The 24,570-nt window shown below is 52.7% G+C and overlaps 1 protein-coding gene across 2 annotated transcripts in view; it reads right to left on the minus strand.

The window, feature by feature from the left end:
* Positions 1-16,855: 16,855 nt before the first annotated feature.
* MID2 (midline 2) overlaps positions 16,856-24,570 on the minus strand; it is a 51,853-nt gene continuing 44,138 nt past the window's right edge. For both annotated transcript variants that reach the window (XM_085230578.1, XM_085230579.1), the window contains exons 9-10: positions 19,793-20,000; positions 16,856-19,333 (exon numbers count right to left, since the gene is read on the minus strand). In XM_085230578.1, coding sequence (XP_085086704.1) covers positions 18,931-19,333; positions 19,793-20,000 — 611 coding nt within the window. In that variant the 3' untranslated portion in view covers positions 16,856-18,930. The remainder of the gene's footprint in view (positions 19,334-19,792; positions 20,001-24,570) is intronic.

Here is a 24,570-nt window from a genome sequence, read left to right on the forward strand (position 1 = left end):
GAGGACAGGATGGAGCTGAGCCAATGTGCTGCAGCATGAACCAGGGCCGTGGCACGGGGGGTTAGGGACAGGCAGGTGGCACCAGGACAGCGTGTCATTCACATCTCCTCCCATTGTCTGGGTGAGAGGACAGATGGTGTGTGCCAGGACGGCCAAGAGCAGCAGGCAGCTGAGACTCACCTGAGTGCTGAGACTCAGCGGGTCCTGAGGCAGAAGGTCATCCCCTGCAGTAAGTGCTGGGCTCCTCGGAGGTGTAAAAATCTGTCTGTTTGGGGAACGTGTGTACTGGGGAATGGGAGCAGACAGCAAGCATGGCCGCGTCACGGCACAGAAACGTTACATTTAGAGGTTTGGGGGTGGAAAAGAGCAATGTTGCACTGGCACAGGCTGCCCAGGGGGCGAGGGGATCACCTGGAGGTGCCCCAGAACCGTGGGGATTTGGCACTGAGGGATGGGGATGGGCATGGTGGGATCTGAGAGATCATTTCCAGCCTCAGCGGTGCTGTGGTTCTGTAAAAAAGAGGCGGCTCTCTGTCAGATGAGGTCAGCAGGGATGCACAGTGATGCAGCAGGTAGCTCTGCGAGATGCCCATGGAAAGCAATCCCAAGGGTTGGCTCAAGGGAGGACGCACAATACTACGGTCCTGACAAAGCACCTGAGCCATGGAGTCACAGGATCATGAATCTTAGAATACCCCAAGCTGCTTGCTTTCCCCTTGCTGGATAAGTGGTGGCAAATTAGGTCGTGTGGAACTAAATGGAGCATTAACTGTTCTTCCTTCGGAGCTCCTGCTGCAGCCTCTCTGGGGAAATAAAGGCTGTTCCAAAACGGGTCTGGGGTCGGATGCTAAACACCTCTGGGCTTTGCAGAGCTGTGAGGCTGGAGGAAGCTGCTGGCAGAGGGTAGGGGGTGTGGGGAGGTGTGAGGATGGACAGAGGGAACAGTCTCACAGGGTCCCCACTGGTGCCCCATCACTGGGTTTTAAACCACAGATTGCTATTCTCCCTCTCCTGTAAGCCATGAAATTCAGGTGAAGGAGCCAATACTGCTTTGGCAGCACCACAAAGCAAGGGGCAGCCCCAGGGGTGGCAGAGAAGGAGCTGCCCTTGGAGCAGCTCTCCTCCCAGACCAGGAGTCTGTCTTTTGGGAGAAGCAGCATCTGCCAAGTAAGACACCTGGAAAGAGCTCCGTGATGCAGCCCAAGGTGGGGTGCGGGTCTCCCCAGGCAGCAGGATGCTGTGTGATGGGATGGAGTGGGATGGAGAGGTCCTAGGGGCACCAGGGCTGAGGAAAGCTCCTAGAAAGAGCCAGCCCAGCTTCGGAGTGAGCAGTTCCCACACACAGCCCAGCATGGAGCTCCCTCCTGCTCCTGGTGCTGCAGGAAACCTTACCGGTGGGAACGGTGCGGAGCAGGCGGGCCGAGGCTCAGTGCCAGGGAATGGATCCAGGGAGTGAGGTCAGAGGGTGGGACGCAGCTTTTGGGCACACGTGCCAACTCCTGAGCTCTTCCCTTCCCACTCTTTTCCCATGCTGCCCTCCCCACGGACCTGCTGGCACACGCAGCCATTGGGTTGCCCCAGCTCACTGTGCTGCAGCCCCGTGTGCTGTGGTATTGATGGGGCAGTGCATCCCTCTGGCACAGCCCATGTGCAGAGCATTAGTGAGATGCAATTTACTGCCCTGGTGCTTATTGCCAGGGGCAGTTAACAAGGTTAATCACCCAGTCCTGAGTCATAAAAACAAACCTATATGAAATAAAAGACCATGGGGTGATTCATTGGTGGAAATGCCTCCCCTGTTCCCACTGAAAGCGCTCTCAGCCATCACCACGGCGTTGTTCCTTTCAGCTCCATGGCTTTAACTCACAGACCACCACTGGAGCCCCAGGACCCACTGCTGCTGCTGTAGGAATAGCTCATCCCAGGTCGGGGCACAGCCCCAGTGCCCATAGGTGCCATCTGCAATAAGGACACAGTGATGCATCACTTTTTTCCCCCTCTGGTCCTGTCCACTTCCTTCTGTCCCATGTAAAGGTGGGCGTTCTACATCCAAACACGTTTGGTTTCTTTTTTGATGGTTCACTTCAACCATTTCTTCATTCACCTCCCAGGTGTCTGCTGAGGCTGTTCAGTCCTTTCTGGGTGTCACAGCAGGCTGAATCACTGTGCTGTGTGCACGAGGCAGAGAAGGCACCTTCTCACAGCACACATCCCCACCAGATGTTCTGCAACAACCCCGAACTCCAGAGCTTGACTCCTAAGGAGCTCTGCCTGCATTCACAGCAATAAATCCCTCTGGCAGCCAAAACTTGGCTGGAAGGAGCTGGGGCTGGGCTGGTGGTTGGCCTCTGGGAAGGTGGCCCACAGGTGAGCAGAGGGGTCCCCAGTCCTTGTGCAGGATGTGGGCAGCCATGGGAGCTCCCTACAGCTCCATCCTTGGACGAGCCCTGGGTTTGGATGGAGCTGTTTCAGACAGATCCTCTCTTTCACTTCGTTATGCAGCGCGAAGAGGGAACGGCTTCCAAGCTTCTGCCAGCACCAAATGTGTGTTTGCACAGATTGGAAAGGTTACCTGGTTTCGCTCCATCTGAGATGGGTTATTTACTATAAATATGTTTGCGCTGGAGTCGTGAAAATTAAGGCATGTTGATTGAAAACCTTACAGCAGATGTTGGAGCATCCCCCAGGAAACTGTCAGAGGCGTCTTTTGGTAGCATGGAAGTGACACTTGCTGCAGAAACAGTTTGGGAAAGGAGCGTTGTGCTGGGGGGGGGTTGTGCTGCTGGCAGGATATCGGGTCCCCGTTTGATGCATTAGGCAATGTGTTAAATTTTAATCAAAAGCACATTTATTATACATGCTAGTCAAAGAAAGAAAACAAAAACAGCAACCAGCCGGGGCTGCTGCTACTCATCAGCTTCCTTAGAAATGGCTGGAGAGAATGGGGAGTGCGTGTGGCCAGCAGAAGGGCTCTGAATGGTGCTGCTGGTAGCACTGCTGACCTGCAAAAGGAATAGGCTTTCTTCTCCAAGAGAGCAGTGATGCACAGCACAGCCGTCCAGGGGGTCACCGTCCCTGCAGGTGTCCCAGAACAGTGGGGATGTGGCACTGAGGGATGTGGGGACGGCACAGCGGGGTGGGCTGGGGTCAGACTGGTGGAAGAAGGAGCGGGGTGTCCCGTGGCTCTGGGGGGATTGCAGGGGAGCAGAGGCTGTGGGCTCGCTGCTGGGAGTCACGTTCTTTGTGTGGTGCGGGGCCACGTGGGTTGATGGGGGCTGGAAATAAAGCAGGAGGTGATTTATGGGGAGGGGGAGGGCTGCTCGTAAATCAGGTAATGTTTGGGAGGAGGTGAGGTGGTAATGCAGAGATTTCTGTTTTCCGATGCAAAGCCGGGAAAGGAAAATAGAGAAGAAAGAAATGGAAGGGGAAGAGCTGGTGGGAGGAGAGCAGGCCTGGGATCAGGTATCTCGCTGTCAGTGGGAATGGTTTTCAGCGAGAAAATGATTGCAAACTGCTGCATGAGTGGGATTTCACCCTGTCAGATGGAAAATAAAGCTGTGGGAAGGGCTGGGCGAGCTGCAGCCATCATTGGGCAGATGCTGTGCGCAGCAGCACGCTGGTTTCTGCATCCCCTGCATGGATGCTGTTAAAGATAAACAAAGTACACAGCCTGCATCACGGTGGAGCTGGAGGACGTGGGAATCTTCATGGAAAAGCTGTATCTCTATGTATGTGCCTTCCCTGTGCAATGCCATCCAGAAACGGGTATCTCAGAGGATGCTCGGGGAGGTGGTGATGCAGGAACCAGAGCTCTGCCAGGGTGACCATGAGCCACGTGGATCCAGAGGGAATTTCTTCTGCACATCACGTTGATGATGGGCTCCCTCAAACTGCACGACCTCAAGGCACACAGCACTCTGTGCCCAGCTATTCCCTAGATCTGACCCAGACCCAGAGGACGAGCACCATGTGGAAGGAAGCAGCCACTTGAGTTCTGCTGGGGACCAGCAGAAATTGCAGGCTGGGTTATAAACACATATAAATATAATAAGAATATAAGCATGGCATGTTTATATTACAGACTGATGCAGTATAAACAAGCTGTGGTTTATGGCCTGCCAGCATCTGTCGAGCCCCAGACAATATTTTCCCTCGTTACGCATCTCTCTTTCTCCCTGGACCACGAGGAGGTGCCCAAATCAGCCACTTGGAGTCCTTCACGGTTACATTTTAATGTCAGCACTGTTGTTTCCCCACTCCCAGGACTGAATTGAGGTGAACTTGAATAGCCCAGAGAGCCTGGCTCCCTGCAAACTCTCTTCCTCCAAAGCACTCCTGTACACCACATTATTGAAAGCATTTCCTCTGTCCCCATGCCAAGCACGCTGCGGCTTTCTCTAGCATTAATGAGCCTAGGTCAGAGCTAGCTAAGAGAGGTCTTGAAATGCAGCCTTCCAAATTGGCTCTGCTCTGTGCCCATGTGAAGGCGAAAGGGCGAAGGGAGGCTGTGAGAGCTGGGATGAATGGGGGGATTGTGCCCAGCTCCTAACCCCAGCACGGCCCCAACGTGCTCTGCTCGGCGTTCAGTCCTGCCCCCTCCTTGGGGATGTGCTGGATTCTGGATGTCTCTGAGCCCAACAGCCCCATTCAGGCTGCACCACTGGAACTCTGTGTTAATTAGCTGTAAGGGACAGACGAGCTGCCTGGGCTGGGGTGCTCTGGGATGAGCTGTCTGCAGCCGATGTTGCATAATGTGGGTATTTTTAGCACTGCTGTGCTCATCCCCACCGGATGCAGCAAAGAGAATCAACTGCGCCGAGCGACAAACAATGCCCAGACCTCATGGGAGGAGGGATGGAACAGCAGGAGGAGCCTGAACCGGACTCCCCAGTGTCTGCTTCCCTGCTGCTGCCAGGCTACAAGGGCAGCATGCTGCGATGGCACCAGCTCTATGGCTTCCCATGCCACGTTTCCACTTGGCCATCCCAACACAAGCACTGGCTCAATGATGCCATTTGTTAAGACTCTGCCATTGACCTGAAAGATGGTGGCCCTGCATTATCCTGCTGGTAAATAAAGCACACAACACGTTCTGAAACAACATCTTGGATTGGATATTAGGGCAAATTTCTTCTCTGAAAGAGCAGTGATGCACAGCACAGCTGCCCAAGGAGCGGTGAGGTTACCATCCCCAGAGGTGTTCCATAGCCATGGGGATGATGGAACTGAGGGATGTCTTGATGGGCACTTGGGGTGGGTTGGGGTTGGACATGGGGATCTTAGAGGCTTTTTCCAGCCTTAATTTGCAGACTGCAAAACCTGCATCTTTACAAGGATATGCACATGGCCCTCGTTGCATCAAATGGCTGAGATGATGCGCTGCAAGAAGTTTCCCCCCTCCAAACTAAAATTAGGGTAATTCTGACTTGTGGAAGGGCATAATCTGTTGGCAGACCTGTGTGCGTGTGTGTCAGAAAAACCTTCCCAGCAACTTGAGTTTTCAGGGAAATGAGGCTTTCCCAGTTGGCAATCACAGCATTGCTCGTGCCTGACGAACTGGCAATGTGTGAGTAATTATCTAATTAACCTCCACTCAGCAGAGGCAGAAGTGACACATCCCTCCTGCTTCACTAAAACTGCCCGTTTCCCAGTGGGTTTTGGTAAATTAGGAGGGAAAAAGAAAAAAGAGGAGGAACACCCTCGCATGCAGGGAACCAGACGTTGCAACAGCAGCAACGTACCCTGATCGTAATGAAAGGGGCTGAAGCAAGGACTAACAAGACTTTTAGATCTGAGGGGACACTGATGGCCACGTCAAGGTGGTAGCAAGGTGTCAGTGGAAGAGAAGAGACTGCCAGGCCCTGGCCACGCAAGCAGGTCCGATGGAGATGATGGATTGAGCTGCAGAGCAATGCTGAGGAAAGTGATCCGGTACGGATAGGAGCAACCAGCCTTGGGTTGGCCAAAGCCAACCTTGGGTAAGCAGGTGTCAGCCCTGTGGAGGACCAGGACAGCCCACATCTCAGGCACTTTAGAGAAAGAAGATCCATTGGAATTGGAGAGATGCCGTGTGAGGACTGCATGGTCATCAAAGGAGAAGATGGCATTTATGTAAGAGATAAGTAACAGAGGACATCTGCGGGCTGGAAAGGACCATGGGCAAAGGGAGATGTGCTCAGGGGTTTAGGGAAATTTTGGCAGCTTCTTTCCTCCTCTTTTTCTCCACATAGGAAAATGCTAAATGTGGAAAGCAGAAGGAATTAAAGATCCAGAAGGTTCTTAGGCATAAAAATGAAACCACAGCGTCGTGTCAGAAGAATCATGGAACAAATCAGATTGGAGCAGACTGTGTTTGGTCTGACGTGGTGCGTGGGAAGCTCCGGGTGGGAGGAAGAGGTCTCTGGAGGTCTCTGGTCCCATTCCCTGCTCAGAGCAAGGCTATCTGCTGCACAGGGGATGCGTGAGTGTGCAGTGAGAGACCATAATGAGATTGCAAACAGCAGCGCTTTCCGGCTCCGGTGATGCTCATTATCACTCAGCGCAGTGCCTTGCTATAATTAAAGCGTGCCTTCCATGTTGTGATTAATTTCTTTTTAATTAAGTGAGCTACGTGGTTACAGCTTGTTATTTGTGGGTAATTAGCAACTTTTCCTTCCTTTGTGTATTTAATATGTCATATTTATGTTTGCACTGTGTTCCAATGGCCCCACGAGCACTCCTTGGACCACGTGAAGGATCCTGGTGGGTCCCGTTCCAAAGAAGAGCTCCTGAAGCTTGGGACCAGGTGATCTTTGAAGTGCCTTCCAACCCAAGCTATCCTGTGGGTCTGTGATTTGTGGAGGAAGGGGATTCTACTTCTGGGTTTCTCCTGAACCATCACTATTTTTAGAGTGAAAAAGCCCCACAAAGCCCTGAGTCTGAGGCCATACCAGTCCGGATGGATGAGTGCAGCAGCTTCAGCAGAGATCGCTTCAGGGCGGCTGCCCAGGAACACAGGGGCACCACAGACCGATCACAGAGGAAGGGACAGGAGACATCCCCAGTCAATCCCCTTGCTCAAAGCAAGACCCAATTTGAAGCGAGATCCCATTGCCATCAAGGCCAGCTTCTTCAGAGGCTGAACCAAGTCTGCAGGCTGGAGGAGATCACACAGCCCAAGCTGATGCCAGCTGGTGCTGTGCTGGTTTAACTGGGAGAATTGCCTGTGGAACAGCTGGTCCAGGAAGGATACAAAACCCTCCATAGTGAGAGTGCTCCATCCCCACTCTCAGCTTCTCTCCTAAACCTGCCATGACCTGCAGCCCCATCCTCAGAAGAGCCTCAGTGCCCACCAGCCCCAGGGAGCAGCTTTTGCCCTCATGGCAGAGATCCTCCAGCCCCACTCTCTCCCCACATGATCCATGAGCTCACAGGCTCTCCTCCAGCTCGTTAACACAAGGCTTCCTTTCATTCCCTCCTCACAGCAACGTGTCTGGGCATTTATCTGCATCACTGCTTTGTGCCCCAGGGCCACCCACACCACATAGTTTTCCACGGCTGACGCTCAGCACAGAGAACAGCTTTTGCTTTCCGTAGGGTTCTGCTGTGAAACGCCTCCCATGGGCTCTCCTGGCTCATTCAGACTTCACCTGTTGGGGCTTCTGGAGTATTTATACCAGATAATTTCAAGTCGCTTCACACTCTTCTGTGTCACGGTGCTGCTTTTCTCCACAGCGTATTATTATTCCATCACTTTCAATAATAGATCAGCAACAGAGCCATTACTCAGCACAGCTGCCACCTAACTGCTGTGCCACCAGGCTGGGTGCTCTCTGCAGGGCCTCACAATGCTCCTCTGCTGTTCATCACTGCTCACTGTTCCAGGGGCACCTTCCTGCTCCCATTGCATCCCACAGCCACCCGGACCAGCACCCAGCAGGCAGACGTGGCCTGGAGCTCATCAGACGTGCTCATATGGAAAAAAATGTCTCCTATTTATCCCTGTGCAGGGAGACTGCTTCCTGAGCTGTGTTTTTTTTTTTTGCCTTAAATACAATACCCAATGCAATGACATCAGAAGAAGCCAGAGTTATTTGCAACCCATCCAAGCCATGCTTGCCAGTGCAATCAGATCACCAGCAATCGTTCCCCGATTTGCTCTCTGTACCATTTCTGTTCATTGCATCCACGGGCAGAGCGCAGCAGGGAGAGCACTGAGCATGGGCAGCCCTGGTGCAGCAGGTGGGAGATGCGGTCTCTGAGGAGGATGAGCCTTTCCCCTTTCTTTAATTTAAAATTACAGGTGCTCAGAGATGAGCGTGCGGCTCCAGGGAGTTCTCCATCCGAAAAGCTGCTGAGTGGATAAGTGGTTTGAAATGGTTGATAGGAAAACTGGGGCCCGACGCTCTGAGGAGGAGGAGTTGTGATGCTTTTCCATTTGAAGAAGTGCTCAGCAGCGAGCGAGGAGATCAGTGGAAGCAGCAGCAAAATTGTTTGAAGTCCTCTAAGTACATATATATGCATATGGCTGTATGGACAGGGAGAAAAAAGGGGAGAAAATGAGAAGGCTGTTTTAATATTTTTCCTTTTTGCCATGGGTAGATGAGCTTTGTTTGAACTTCTCATCATGTTCTGTAAAGAGGTTTTACCTCGTTTTCTTTGGAGGTGTCAGTGGGATGAGGATTTTGCTCCCCCCACTTCCAGCAGCCCTGCTCTATTTTACCACCCCGACGCTGTGCTGAAGCACTTCACCTGCTTCTTTCTGCATACCTCCATTTACATTCTCAGTCACAGGCTGCTGTGTGTGCCTCACACAAGCTCTGAGCTCGGTGCCTTCCAGAACCCTTTCCCAGCCATTTCTGCTGTCCCTAACACAAGCAGGCCATGGGGACCAGCTGTGGGACTCTGACTCCTCTACCAAGCAAACGTGGCTGTGAGCAGTCCCTGGGGCCAAATCCTGCTCAGGTTCCTTTGCTGCCCTACCAACAAGGGATGCTCCCATCAGATGGTCCAGGGTGCCCGTGTGTGGTTGTTCTTGTCTGGAAAGCACTTGGTTGGTCACCCTCTTCACATAGCAGGGCAGCAGTTGTGGAGCTGGCACTGAGCAGTGCTGGGTTCATCCAGGGACACAGTAGAGGCACTGCTCCTTGCCATGCGATGGAAACAACGCTTATTCCAAGTGCCTCAGTCCATTTCAGTGTTCATTTTCCTGCACTCACGCTGCATACCAAGCACGCTGCTTCCCACTCCATGCATTCAGCTCAAGGCCTCCTCTCTAATAGCCTTGGTTTTACCTGTTCAAAGCAAAGAGATCTGGCTGATGGCTCAGGAGATGCCAGGGATGCTGCACGGCATTGTCATCACAGAGACAAATCCTAATGGCAACCTGCAGATGGATCTGAGAGCAGGGGAGGTAATGATGTCCCAGGACACACCCCTCCATGCTACGTTCCCATGTACCATTAAGTCTCTGTGCACACTCCAAGATTAAAAAGAGAGCAGTCTAATTAAAGCCTACATAAATTTGGATCTCCTAAAATATGACTGATTAATAATGCATCATACTCCAGCAACAAAGAGCTGTAAATCCCCCTTGCAATGGCACAGCCCCGTGCCGCATGCCATACCAGGAGCTGCCAGCAACTCCAGGCTCCTAAATCACATCCTAAATCACATTTGCTTGGGTTCATCTCCAATAAACCAGAAAGCCTTAATTCTCTGAGTTCAATAAATAACCACGTCTGTCTTGAGCACAGCAAGTAATTCATTGCCTCCCATGTAACCAATGGCTCAAAGAGCCTCGTTTAGAGCTATTTACAGGGGATGACTCTCCCATGTTCCAGGGCTGATGGTGGAGTCTCTCATTTGTGAATTACTGGGTAAATCTGACCATTAATTAGAGGAATAATCACCGCTTCACATCCCTGCAGTCATTCTAACGCGGAAGAAAACAGTCATTCTGGTTGGGTTGCGGGTGGATGCTGGGCTCTAATTGGGTCTCAGACACAGAGGAGAACAGGAGCAGGGTTCTGAGGCTGCTCTGCACACTGACCCCATTGTGAAGAGGCTGTTGTCTGGCTCTGGCGATCCTCACCAGGAGCTGGGTGGTGGGAGCCTTGGTTAATAGAAGCTGGGATCTTGCAGCTTGGTGGCCTGCTTCTGCCCCCCAGGAGCCAGCAATGGGGATGCACCCCCCAGCCATGGCGTGTGCTGCTGGGGCTCTGCTGAAGGAAGATGGATGCTCCAGCTGCAGGCTAACAGCTCTTGGCTGGGCGATATCCGGAGACAGAGCATTATAAATAACAGGAGATGAGCAGCACTGTTAGTGCTTCAGACTCCTCTGATGTGTTTGTTAATGTCTGCAAATGAGCTGCACTCAAGTGTTTAGCAACATCGAGTTGCAAATGTCGCCAACAGAGAAATCTAAATCTTTAACTGATTTTAAAAGGCTTTAAAATTGCAGGGCTCCCGTTCACACACAATCCAGAGGAGTGTAAATAACACACAACTTATTTTTGTGCTTCGCCCTTCATTGGGAAGCATGACAAAGCTCTGCATTGCTCAGTGCAGAAGCTGCAGGGAGAGGGAGATTTGGAAGGGAGACTCAGTGGAAAAAAGCACGGGCAGAAGACCAGGCAGGATGGAATGGCTTCGTGGGAAGGGAACTCCAAAGAGGTGCTGGAGAAGAGGTGGTTCCCTAGAGGCACAAGGACAAGGAAGGTCCGAGCACTTCAAGAGCCACTTGCCTTTCACTGCCCTACATTCTCACTGTGATTTGACAGGTTTAGGGCTGCCCTTGCTCTTTGTCAAGCTTGGCAATAAGAGCATGCAAATTCAACCAAGACACCCAAGATATTCCCATCTTGCTCCACAGCTGGCTGGCTGCCCCAGAGGAGCATCTCCATAGAGATGTCTTCACTGAGCTCATTTTTTGAGGGCAAAGAAGGCTGAGCCTGCTGGATGTGGGAGAGAGAAAGTCTTCTGGCAGGAAAAACCTGGGACTGCAGCAAAGAGGAGAGCAGGGTCTCCTATGGCCCAACACCTTAAATCTTCCATGTTCAGCTCATAGAATCTGAGAATAATTACAGCTGGAAAAGAGCAAGGACATGAAAGCCAGTAGCGATGCACATCCACCAGGTACAGGTCTGCTACGGGGCCAGGTTCCACTGCTTGTGAAAGTCTTTGAAAACAGGCAGAGGTGGAGAACTTTGGGCCAGTAGTAGCCCAGAGAGTGGCTGCCCTCATGATCCAGATTTCCACAGGCACTGATGGCTTTCACCCCATTGATGCTCAGGGTTGGATGGGGCTTGGCCCAGTGGCTCTTTGTCAGGGAACAGCGGTGGGGAGTGATGCAGGTGGGAGAAGTGAGCATTTGGAATCATCTCAATGCACTGAACGTGGTCTGAAATCAACAAGAGAAAAGTTGGTAATGCAAGGGCAGAGTGCTGCCCTCAGAGGAAAAAAAAAGGACAGTGCCATGTGATGCAAGGAGAAATAACTGACATTACAGCAGAACTGCAGGGCTGGGCAGAGAGGCAATTTGAGGACAGCAAGCTTCACCCAAGGCTTCCTTAGCATGGGCTGAGCTGTCCTCACTCTCCAGTCCCTCTCTAGGCCCACCTAGATGTTCTTGGATGATGGCACTAGGACTTCTTACACTGCCTTTCCAGGAACCCAACTTTTCATTCAGTCTTCATCTGCTCAGATCTCCTTCTTAAGATATGGCGGAGGTTGCAGGATCTTTTTCCCCATAAAAAGTTTTTTGTGGCCCCTCTTAACCTGGGCTACTCTACATCCTGCCATTGGAATGAAACGGTAAAACAAATGCAGTTGACCTTGCCCTTTAAACTCATAGAAAAATCCACAAAACACAGAATTAGTTCTTAAGAAAATATCACTACGGACACTCACTAAATGGAAATGGAAAAGCTGATGCCTCCTAAAACTTTTTCTGATGTGCTCGAGGCTCTCACACCAGCATTGCCAAACGTGGAGGCACCAAGGGAGCAAGTATCCAAAAGCAGTAGGTAAATTGGAAGGGGAATGCCCTGTTCCTTGCTAACGCCTGTTCATTTCTGACCTGTTACATGGCTTTCTGATTCTCTGGGGCATGTCTGGGGCACAGCAGCAGCACTGTTGGTGTAAGACAGCCTGCCACACCAGCTCTTTTTGGTGCTAGGTTCCTGCGCTCCTCACCCAGCTCCCAGGTTGTCCACCTCCAGCTTTCATCCGGTGTGCTATTCAATTAATTAAATATTCTCTCCTGCAGATTGCTGGCTGAGGGTGACACACGTTTAATGAACAGCTGCAGGTCCCTAATCACATTGGCAATTAGGAATGTAATTAGAGCACTTGCAAATGGTTTTCATGCTGATAAAACATGACAGGATGGAGCGCTTTCACTCACTGTCAGCTGTCAGACAATCTGTTATCCATCTAATGGCAATTTAATTACAAATTCCTTCATCACCTTTGTTGCCGGTCGCTCTGGTCTATGGCTTGACATCTCTTGGGTCAAACTGTGTGACCCAAGAAGCGGGATTTCAGGATGACCAAGAAGCTGTTCCCTCCACCTGCTTTGGGATGGAGGTTGCTGCATTGGCCAAGAACCTGTCCAAAGGGTCACGGAGCAGACACAACACGGTAAAGGCTCCCTTCTTTTCACCTTTGTTTCCAAGGCTTCCTGAGCTAAGGCAGCACTGGGAATCAATGCATGCATAGGAGGATCTGCTTACTTTGTCCTCACTGCTTGCAGACCAGAAGGTTCCACCTCACTGGGGAGCCACACAATGATCACGGCCCCAAGGCTTCTGGAGTTCAAGGCACTGGGTTTGAATTTTGGGTGGTCCTGTGTGGAGCCAGGAGTTGGACTCAGTGGTCCTTGTGAGTCCCTTCCAACTCAGGATATTATATGATTCCATGATAGAGCTGTTCCCCATAACAATCTAAGAGACATCTGATGCGCCCCAGCCAACAGAAGTTGTTTGTCTCAAAGTCACATATGGAGACAGCGAGGAACAGAACAAAGGACTTCTAATGACAACTTAAGGACAAAGATCCAACAAGTGATGCCACAGAACAGGTACTTAAAGGCATCACGTAGGGAAAGGCAGTGGCAGATAACCAGTCCTAAATTACCCAATAAAGGGAGATAGCCACAATCCAGTTAAAGAAAGAAAGATTAGCTTACCTGCCCCGAGGACCATGGCTCACCAAATGCTCCATAAGGAGGGATCTCCATGTGAGAACCTTCCCCTGGGGCAGCCAGCCCTTAAATAAGACTTAGGGAGGGGTGAAATGTGGTTCACGTAGGTGAATGGCTTCCACCTGTGCTCCCAGGGCTGGCTGTGTTCCTTCCTCAGGTGCTCAGCCACCGGCTCAGGCATTGCCTTAGCCATTCCCATACACACTGGAACCCAAATGTCACCTGAAACACGGAACCCACCAAAAAGTGGTGATGCCTACATGTAATGCTGGTGAATTCACAGAGGCAATTTTTGCACTGCTCTCAAACCTTACAGCTGGTGCTTAATTCACCTGTTAAAGCTGCACTGATGCTGCAGAGCAAAGAGCACAGACTGGCTGCAAGTGCACCTGGATGGCCGTGGGCCATGTCCCTGCTCCCAGCCCCATCCCTGGGCCGGCTGTGACTTTCTGGCTGCTTCTAAAGCTCCAGGGAGCTCATGCCCCCTCCCAGCCTTCATCTGACCCAGATCTTCCTCGTTGCCATGGAGAACTGGGCTCACTTGTGGTTTCCCAGCCTTGTTGCGTGCCCAGGAGACCGGCACTGGTGGCTCCGGTTGGGATTGGAAGTGCCTCTGCGTGTCCTGCTCTGCTGGTGTCACTGCTCATGGATTTTGGGGTGCATTCAGCATTTTGTTGGTGCTGCCCTGGGGATGCAAGAGGAATGAGGACATCTGTGCAGAGCCATCCGTTGTGATGCTGCGCAGCAATCCTGCTGGTTGGGGTTGCCCCGAGCAGAGGACACAGGGTCTGTGTGCCCCACCACTTCCCTGCACCCACTTCCCGGACACCACAGACTTCAGGTGTTGATCTTTGTCAGCCCCATTTCAGCCCTCTGTCACCCAGAAACACCTCTGCGAGGGGCTGCCTGCTCTCACACCTTCACTCTGTGCTGTCCGTCATTGCGCAGCCAGGCTAAGGGATGACTTCTGTACCGTGCAGGGCCGTGGTGATCTCACATGGCTCATGGGTCAAGAGACGACCATTTTAGGGCTGCTACTTCAAACGAGTGTTTGAAATCCCAATTACAGTTCTACTAAGGAGGACTGATTTGGGGCCAGTTCCGACACCGCCAATCATTAACCCCGTGCAGTCAATCAGCTGCTCCGAGGCGTAATTTTCCATTCCAACCACTTTTAAAACCACGTTTCACACTGTACTATTTTCTTCCCCCATCTAGGAGTTAATTCATCGGTTAAAGGAATTTCATCCGTGGTTTGAGGGACTGCAGCTTTTTATTCCCAAGCAGGATTATCCCATCCCCGTGCAATGGCTGTCATTAGCGAACCTCCGCAGATGAGGCAGCCTTTTGATGTCACAAACCATATAAAAATAATAATTTGTGCTGTCTCTGTGCTTTGCAGCTTCCCTGTGGGGGGATGCTGGTGATGGAGCTTTTTTGCATCTCCTATTTCACGAACTCCTGGCTGGCTGAGGAAGCAATTTCCAGCCCGATTTGTTGTGCTTGTGACATGGAAGCCTTGTGTGTTTCAAAGCAGATTCCTGGAAAGCAGCGGCGAAGCCGATTTCATCTGCTCAGCAAAATCTTTTTTCTTTCTATGAAGCAACCTGCCACGTCAGTAATGGTTTTAAATTGACTTTCGCAGGTGCCCATCCACGAGAGATATTGTTTCCTAGAAACCGGAGGTTAATGGAGAAAGGCTTCAAAGAGAGCAAGGAGGGAGAAAAATCTCCTTCCTGCTCTGCGTAGCAGCAGCTGCTGGATGGGAATAAAGGCAGCAATTACAGCTGCTTGGTGGGCAGAGCATCATCTGCCCTGCAGAGATGAGGAGGGGAGCACGGGGCCATGCCCTGCTCGTTGCTGGGAATGGCCCCACCGCTGGGATCTGCTCCCCAGGGTGATGGGGCGGTGTGTTCTGGCCATCCTATGCCACGCTTCTGTTATTAACACAGGGAGGAATCGTCACTGCTGAAGGGAACAGTTTCCCTACTGGGGAAGAGATACCCTCCGTGGGTATGGGACCGTGGAGCCATGCAATGGTGGCAATGGGTGACTGCAGCATTACCTCCAGTGGGACTGGCATTCACCTCAGGTGTTCTGCACCCGTGTGAGGATTTGTCTTAGAACCATGCAAAAAAATAATAGAGGAAGAGAGAAAAAGAGAAAACTCGCATTATGTCTGACTGGGTAGAGTCTAGAAGGAAATCTGGGAAATGTGGGGGCAAATGGAAAACCCACTCATATTCCTTATGCATGTGTTGCCTTTGCCATTAGAAAAATGCCTTTTCTGGGGGATGGCTGGAAGCATTTGATACGTGCAGCACGTATCCCATCCTTGCTGTGTACCTGTGGGCTCCAAACCCAGCGTTTCAGTGGGATCAATCTTCCAGCTGGGGTACTGCCAGGCTGCAGTGGCCCAGGTTCAGTTTTCCTCCTCCCCCTCTCGCTTCAGGTGCCTCATGGAGGTCCCCCAAAGGCTGAGCTGTGTCCCCAGGCCCACAGCATCCCAGCTCCCAGCACAGCATCACCCTTCCTTTGGAATTACCCATCCAGAAGGAGGACTGAAGATGCACTGAAGATTTCACCCGCTGGAACCTCCCAGATGGCTGCAAAGCACTCGCTTGAACTTGAAAGGCTGAGGAGCCATTAAATATGAAGGAAGGGTTATTTTTTCAGGAGCTGAAGCTTCTCTCCAGCCCTGCTGATGTCAGGAGCACAGCTCCAGGGGATGCTCAGGAAAGCAGCGTTAGGTTCATTTCCTATGGAGGCTGTTTGGAAACCCCACCTGCAGCATTGCAAGGGCACAGCTTTGTCATTGTTGAAGCCCCACAGTGCTGTACATTCTGCCCAGCTAAACCCACCCCTGCACGGTCACTCCTGTATTTAAACTGGTCTGAGCTTCTGCACACACTGCAGATTGGCCCCACAACGAAAGCAGCTCCTCAATCTTGAGGTCAGTTTCCATGTGCTGGCACTGAATGTTTAATGTGAAAAAGCCTGGAGCAAAGGAATAAAGTAAGAAATATTTAATTTTACAGCGTTGGTTTGCACCATATGTTTTCCCCTTCATGAATATTTTAGGCACTTCTGCTCCACAAAGGCTTTCTCTGTCGGCTGTCAGCTCGAGTGCCTTCACATCCCCTGGGCTGGGATCAGTGGGAAATGTCACTGCACCTTTCCCCCGTTTCAAAATGTCCCTATGGATGGGCTTTTGGGGATGGGGCTCCAGCATCCCACACGTCCTGCCGCCCCAGGAGCTCTCAAGCCTGGGCAGCACCCCAGGATGAGAAATGTGGTTTGTAGGATGCATGGGACACATGGCATTGTCCCCAAGGAGAGCAAACACCCCCAGCACCACCAGCTGAGCGGCCCCATGGAGCGTGTGATGCTCATGGGGCTGTGCCAAGCTCCTCGGTCCCATCCTGGCTCACAATGCTCAGAACGCAGATGGGCTGATGAGGTGATGATAGATGATCTTAGAGGTCTTTTCCAACCTTAATGATGGGCAAAGCCCTTTCCGTCTTCATGCCTGGTTCCTTGCTGTGCCCGTGGCCCAGGAACCCGCAGGTCTGCAGACTGCGTTGTCAGAGGGTTGGGGATGGCCAAAAGGAGCACTTAGTGCATCACGGATGCCCACACGCCGCACAATCTCTGCCACACAGACACATTCAGTAACGTATATATATTATATTATATTTATATATATATATACACATTAACAAAGAATTTGCCCCCCTCCCTCCTGCCCCCCCCAAAAAAGGAAGAAAACATAAGAAGGAAAAGCAACCCTCCCCCAAAACAAAACCGAAACAAGTATGTTACATGTGGAAGAGAACATGGCAGACAGGGTTTTCCCACGTCCCCAGTCTGTACAGTGGGGTCACCGGGAGGAACGGGGCTGGCAGCACCCTCAGTCCCATGGGACCCCAACCCCGCTACCCGTGGGAAACGTGCTCATTCATAACCTACCCGTGGGAAACGTGCTCATTCATAGCCGTGGGCGCAGAGCCCAGATGGGCTACAACTGCCCATGTGCCATCACACACCGGTCGGGTTTTGTCAGTGGGACGTGGGCTGGGGGGCACAGGCTGCAGCGGGGTGAGGAGCAGGGAGGGGCTACAGCTCCCATTCCCTGGCAGTGCTGGGTTTTGCTTTTCCTCAACCAGGAGAAGACAACGTGGTTGACCCAGATGCCATGGGAAGGAGACGCGCGGGGATCCCGCAGCGATTAGTGCAATTTCATCAGGTGCAAACGTCACGGAAATGGCTCGTGTGCTTTACTGGATGCGCTGAGTCCTCTGGCAATAAGCGGTGCCGGTGCCAGCAGAATGCTTGGCCCCGGATTGCAGAAGCTGAAATCCATCTCCAGTTCTTGGCCATTTGCTGGAGGTTGGCGCAGCGCGAGCAGCACACAGGGAAAAGACCCACAGGGCTTTGGGAACAAAACATCCAACCAAAAACGGCAGCTCAGCCTTGTAAAGTGAATTGTGTTCGTGTGCTTAGCTGTGGGGCTGGCAGGTCTGACCCTGCTGCTTCCCCACCCCGTGCTCTCAAATGTGTCCATGCAGTCCCTGCCTCCCTTAATGACAAGTGTTCCCCAGGGTGGCTCACTGGTGGGGACTCCTCACTCAGCCCCTGTGCCCCCTCCCTGCTGTGGGATGAGCCTGCAGGTGCTGTCGTGCTGTCTGAGCCGGCCACCCACCCCTCTGGGGCTGGGCTTTGAGGTAGTTTCCTATCAGCAATGTCCAAGGGTCTCTCCCCATTGCAACAACAAAAACAGAAAAGGCAAGGAAAGGACGGGCGGAGCTGGGCAGTCTCAGCTTTGGTCAACGTGTGATGCCACCAAGGTAAGACCAGAGGGAAAAAAGGACACCATGGACCAAAGCTTGTGCATCAGCACATCCCATGCTGCCACTCTGCCCCATGGCCTCATTGGTCCCAGCTTGGTGCTTGGGTACTGGGAGCACTGGTGGCAGCTCACTGGGGTACCAGGGCTCTTTTGCCACAGAGCAAACAGGATGGCTTCACCACGGCAGGGAACAAAGTGAGTGCCAAGATTCTGGGGTCTGAAATTGAGCTTTTGGATCAGAAAGCACAGAGATGGCCTTTGAGCACCTCTGCGCAGCACGGGAGCTGCATTCTGTCTGCAGGGACAGCGGACGCAAAGCCAACAGAGAAGCATCTGTGCCAGGGGCATGAAGCACCTCACCCAACTCCCAGGAAACACTCATTTGGGGTCTCCCTGGTGAAATGGGACCTCCAATAAAACAAGAGGTGGGCCAGAGGGATGGGGACCACAGACCCAGGCAAGCTGCCAAATGTTGGTCAAAAGCAGAGCCCTCCCCATAAAACAACACTCAGATCCCACCTGCCTCTTGTGGTCTCCAGAAAGCCAACCCCTGCAGCCCCAACCCACAGGGATGCACCAGACATCCCCCCTGACCATCACGGCACCTGAGAACATCACCCAAAAGCCCATCCTGGATGCAGGGAAACAAAACCATCCACGTGACGATCTGCCCGGGGAGAGCCACGAAGATGCTGCAGGAGCCTGGCGTGCACACGTGGAGCTGGCCAACAGGAGTTTATTTTCAGAGGTTCTTTCGTTTTCCCCTTAAAAATAAAACCAGCTGCAGGTGGGCGCCCTCCTGTTGGAGCACTGTGGTTGCTCTGTGGCTTGGAGGGCTCCTGGTGCCCACCACCAGCCTCAGCCCACATCACTGTACCACCGTGGGGCAGGGTCACTCCTAGTGACAGGCTTTCATCCCTGATACGTATGGGGACTCCTGGGGCCTGCAGTTACACTCCTGCTGCTCTGGGTAATCTATGAAGTCTGGGGCAGGCAGACCCGAGAGGATCATCAAGGATTTGTTCCAGATAGTGAACGTGGGGCACACCGGGAGGATGAAGGAGACCTCGAAGGTGTGGAGGTGCAGGGAGTTGGCCGGGTCGTAGAAGGAGAGCGCGTTGTTGTCATAATCCAGGAGGACGCCGAGACGCTTCATCTGCGGGTGCACCTCCACCAGCATCTCCTTGTTGTTGTGCCTCACCACGAAGTTGTTGTTGCAGCGGGAGAAGACCCAAGATGAGGAGTTCTTCCCGATCCACTCGTTCTTGGGAGCCGACTTGTAAGCCACGCCAATGGCATACCTGGGAGAGAGGAGAAGCTTTGCTCAGAGACCTCACTGTGAGATTAAACCTAGCCCTGACGTTGCTGGGTTGTGTTTCACCAGCCTGTGCAGCTGGACACATCTCTGGCTGCTTGCACAGGAACGCATTCCAAGAGCCTGAACCCAAAGATGGTGCCATCAAGGCAAGAGCTGAGCCCGGTGGGCATTGGTGAGGTCAGCAGGGGAGAGAAACAGACACATAACTCTTCACCTTGCAGTTTTGTTGGAGCCATCCCACAGCCTTCTGGCAGAGAGGAGACACTCACAAAGCACAGAGCACTACACCCACAGCCAGCCCAACGTCGAGTCTCAGCCATGACCACCGCGTCCAACTCTCCAACCCTGAGCAACCCTGGACTTGAACCCCAGCACAATCCACAGCAACTAAGGGGATACTGAGGGCCTCCAGGAGATGGAGGAAAGGTCAGGGGGTGCCTACCAAGTGGAGGAGCCCACCACCACCTCCCAGTAGTGGCAGCCGCTGTCGATGAAGACGTTGCCCGCCGCACCGTAGCAGCCGGTCCCACTGAACCTCTCTGGCGTGTGGCTCTTCTTCAGGGAGCTCTCGTCCTTCTCCATCTGCAGCCCATCGTTGGAGATCTTCAACTTCTTGTGGGCCATCTTGGGGTCCAGCTTAAAAGGCTGACCTGTTAGAAGAGAAGGTGTGGGTCAATATTTGTGGGTGTTGTCATCACTGTGCAGGCAGAATGTGGCAGGAAACATCTGCCCCAGGCTCTTGGGATATTCACCGTGAGCCAAAGGTGCTACTGGAATAGTGATAGCATCCCCAGCATGTGTGATCCCGGTGCTGGTGAACACTGGAAGCCTTTTTATTGCACACTGTCCCGTTCATATGCCTCATTCCCTTGTCAGAAACACTCCGTTTTGCTTGCTGTTAATGTTGTAAAATGGTGCGCTGGAGAGAGGGGATGTTTCCAGCTAATGGAAAAGGCACTGACGACACCATTAAGGACCGCGCAGCACTCTGGGCAAGGCGTGCAGCCTGCCTGAATCCCCTAACGGATCCATACTCTATTAGCAGTAATGAGAGTTATACGAGCAGAGAGAAGGGAGAATAGACCCTTAAGTGCTGCTATAACAATATTGAATCACGGAAGAAGTAGTGCAGCATCAAGCATGTCCCCAAGTCCCCATCAACAGCCGACACAGCTCGCTCCCTGCAGTGCAGGCTGCTATTACACTTTACAGGAAACATGCCTGAGGTTTTCCAGTGTTTCTCCGCTGCCAAACAAGGGCTGGGACGCCTGGAGAAGACAGCTTGGGCTTGGAAGCAAACCAAAGGCACTGAGTGCAGCCCGTGTTTGGCTGAGGCTGGAAGTGAGCACAGAGCCAGCTGGGAGCACACAGCCTTCCTTCTCCAACACAGCCAAGTCTGATGGATTCTGCAGACCTTTTGGGCTCGGAACACAGCTGCAATTCTCATGTTAGGTTAGCAGCCCTCTGACAGCCAAACCAACGTGGCTGCGTGACGTTTGTTTGCGCAGGTGACGTAACTCAGCTGGTTTTGAAATCCCATCCTCTCGGCTCTTCAGATGCAACGCATGGCAGTGGGGACCTGGCCCTGTCACATCAGTGTACAAACATCCTACAGAGCCCGGATGTGATTTTGAGAGGGATCTATCTAGTTTAGCACAGAGCAAAGCAAATGGGGCAGCTGCTGTAGGACAACTTAATAGCTGAAACCCACTGCTTGTTGCCCGCAGAAGGCACTGCTGGCAGCCCCCACAGCATGCAGCCAGCCACCTCTCCTGCTTTTTCAGCTGTGCAAACTGAGGCTTGAAGAGGCACAGCACCTGACCAATGCTTCCAGCAAGGCTGTTGGAAATCCACGTCTTAGGAAGTGTTGCAAACAGGGCCAAGGCAGTGTGCAGAGCTTTCCAGTGCAGCCCTATAACTGAGCTCATCCACATCGCTCCCTGCTTGCTCTGGCAGTTCACGTTTATTTTCCTTGAGAAAATTCATTTATTGTGAGATAAATGAGTGGGGAGGGCTGAAAGTAAAGTTGCAGACTGAGAGTGATCTTATCCTACAGCTTCTGGAATATTTTGAGATCTGCCTTTTCCCAGCAGTAACACAAAGAGACAAGCTTGGAGGAAGGGAGGGATAAAAATACCCAGCTCCATCAGGACGGAGGCACACGCGTCCTCTGGCTGGAGCTGACCCTTTTCTGAGGTCAGCAGCAAAGAGGAAATCCTGGCCTTGGACTCGTGGGACCAAAGGAGGGAGCGGATGGTGCTCCTAGGAAGCATTAAAGGTTAATGAAGCCTTGATGCTGGGGCAGGCAGAGCCCCCTGCCCAACACGGGCATTGCCCATCCCCGTCCTGGCTGAATTGCTCAGTTCTCTGCTCACCTAACCAGCACGTTGCAAGGAAGGGGCCAGCAGCATCACCAGCTTTCCTTTCTTTTGTCAAGGCTTCACGAAAAGAACAAAGCCTGGAAAAGACTCAGCAGCTCCTGCTGACTGCCCTGAGCTCACCTGTGTTAGGCGAGCTCCAGCTGAGTAAATGCAGCTGGTGACATCCCTGCTCCATCCATCCACCCCAATGCCACCAGCACTGCAGCACAAACCTGGCTGTGAGCTTCCAGCTGGGCCATCCAGCTCTGCAGTCAGGAACAAGCTGGCTGCAGTGCAGCACGAGACCCCTGGCAGAGGTCTGGAGAGCAGCGACCGTTGTCCTCCCATCACTTTGAGGAAGCAAAGCCATGATGCTGAGCTGCTGAGTTAACCTATTCAGACCTATGAAGCTTCCAACCCTCCCAGTTTGCTTTGGGATCGCGCTCATCTCACCTTGCTCCATAGGAAGCATCAGCACTGCCACGTTCCTGCTGCTAACAGCAGAGCTGCTCACACTGCTGCAAGCCCACCCCTCTAACGAGGCACTGTATGACCCTCAGGGTCTCAAACTGATCGGGAAAAGACAGAAATGAGCACGAGAATCAGACCAGCCCACAATGGTCATGGCAAGGACCAGGCACAGAGCACCTTCCATGCGCTTCATTTACCGCCATCCCTCGCACAGTCCCTCATTCTGTCAGTTTCAGCCACTTTTGGACACTTGCTAATAATTAAGACCTATCCAAGAACAGCCTCAGCAAAAGGTTTCTTCCTGTCACCAGACCAAACCTCTTTCCCCCAGCTCTTCTGCTCAGGGCAGCTTGAAAACACAGATTTAGTGGCAGCGCTGATGCTGCAGAAATCAATGTGCCCTGACACTGACCTTCTGTGGCAAAGCCATCTCTCCAAATAGTGCTCTGGGAGCACAAAGAAGGCTGTGAAAGATTCTAATTGGCCCTGCCCATCCAACTGCTGACACCTCCGTGGAGCTTACAGCAGCTGGAAAGTGCATGCTGCCTTCTAATTGTCCACTGGGAAAGGAGAGAAGCACGCAGCTCCGTGATGACAAGGGCAGCATCCCACACCAGCCTGTTCATGGCTTTCTGTTGGAAACTCTGGGCTATGGGCCATCCTTCATCCCCAGCTGGGGCTTTCTCCAGCACCCACTGCTGCAGGGCGCAACCACCTACAGTTCACAGGTATTACAGCATCCTGCTGACCTCACATGCAAAATCCCAGAGCTCGACTTGTGCTGGATGCCCAGCACCAGGCGGCATCCCTTGACCTCAGGTTTGGCACGCGGGAAAAGAACATCCCTCCTCAGTGCCCCCTGCCCAAGGACACCAGGCAGGAACGTGGCCTTAGTGGGCATGGTGGCGATGGGTTGGTTGCTCTTGGTGATCGTAGAGATCTTTTCTGACCTTCTGTGATTTTGTGAAAACACAACCTCGAGAGGAGGCATCCCTTTGCCAAATCACTGCAGCTCCTTTCCTCTCATCTCCCTGTCCCAGACGGGTGCTACCCCTCTCCATCCAGCTGCCCACGTCCCGCTGCAGGGAGAGGTGGGACAGGCTGCGAGGCACCAGGCACAGCACTAAAAAAAACAACACTGAAGTCAAGCTACCACCATCACACAGAAATCTGGCCAAGGATGACCAGTGAGCCCTCTTCATGCGCACAGCCCATCCGTGCGGTCAGAATGACGGCTCTCTGCTCCAGAAACCTGAAAGCTTTACAGCACATAAAAGCAGGCAGCAATAGGCGAAGTCAGAAGAGGAGCAGCAGGGCTGGCCATCAGCCACCGGGCACCATCAGCCACCGACCACTGGTGGCCCGAAGAGCAGCAGAGCTGCAGGCACTGGGACTGCTGCCCGAGGAAGGAGCTCCTCAAAGCCACAGAAACACAAAATAATTTGTGTAGTGCTTCAGGCAATGCCTGCTCCAGATTTTAACAAGTGCAGCAAGTTGCTGCAGACACATCTGAGCGACAAGGGGAGTTCAAAGCCCGACTGGGCGCTGATTTATTCTCTTAAATGGAGTTCAGCTGCCAAGCACAGCGCTCAGCATCGTGCCCCTATCTCCAGCAAATGACACTTGGCTAAAAAAACCCCGGAGTGAGCTCTGTCCCCGGGGAGCTGCTGAAGCAAGAGCCTTTGCTCCCCTCCGTGCCGCTGTGTCACACCACTGCTCTTGGCTTGTCAAGTCCCCAATTTCTTATTCCCACAGCGAGCACCTCTCAAGGCACTTAGAAAGCTCTTAAAAACAGCAGCCGTGGGAGGGATGCATTGTTAACAAACAAGGCAGAACGGGATTGGAGCCTGCCCATCTCTGCAGCTCCCCCCGCCCCACCACTGCACTGACTCCACTTCAGCTCATTTTGTTTAAGGTTGCGCAGGTTTCGCAAAGAAAACGAGGAGGTGGAAGCAATAAATCATTTCAAAAGCCTACTCAGAGCTTTCAAAGCCTTGAGTGATTGCAGCGTCACGGAGAGAAGCCCGAAGGAGCGCTGCGCTCGCCGGGCTGGAGGGAATGGCTTTAAGAGGGGAGATTTAGGTTGTATGGTAGGCAGAAATTCTTTGCTCAGAGGGCGGCGAGGCTGTGCACTGCTGCCCAGAGATGGGGCTGCCCCATACCTAGGGGTGCCAGAGGCTGCAGGTGGGCTCTGAGCTGGTGGGATACCCAACCCACGGTACAGGAGTGGGGCTGGGCGGGCAGTAAGATCCCTTCCACCCAGCTGTTCTGTGATCCTGTGAAAGCTGTGCCCTAGGAGCCCCTAAACCCCAGCAAAGAGCTGATTGGAACACGTTGGGTGACACAGCCCGGAGACAAGTCCCACCAGGGCAGGGAGGCGATGCTGGGG

Source organism: Meleagris gallopavo, chromosome 9, assembly GCF_905368555.1.
Source record: "Meleagris gallopavo chromosome 9, MGAL_WU_HG_1.1, whole genome shotgun sequence".
In the NCBI taxonomy this organism is placed as follows: Eukaryota; Metazoa; Chordata; class Aves; order Galliformes; family Phasianidae; genus Meleagris; species Meleagris gallopavo.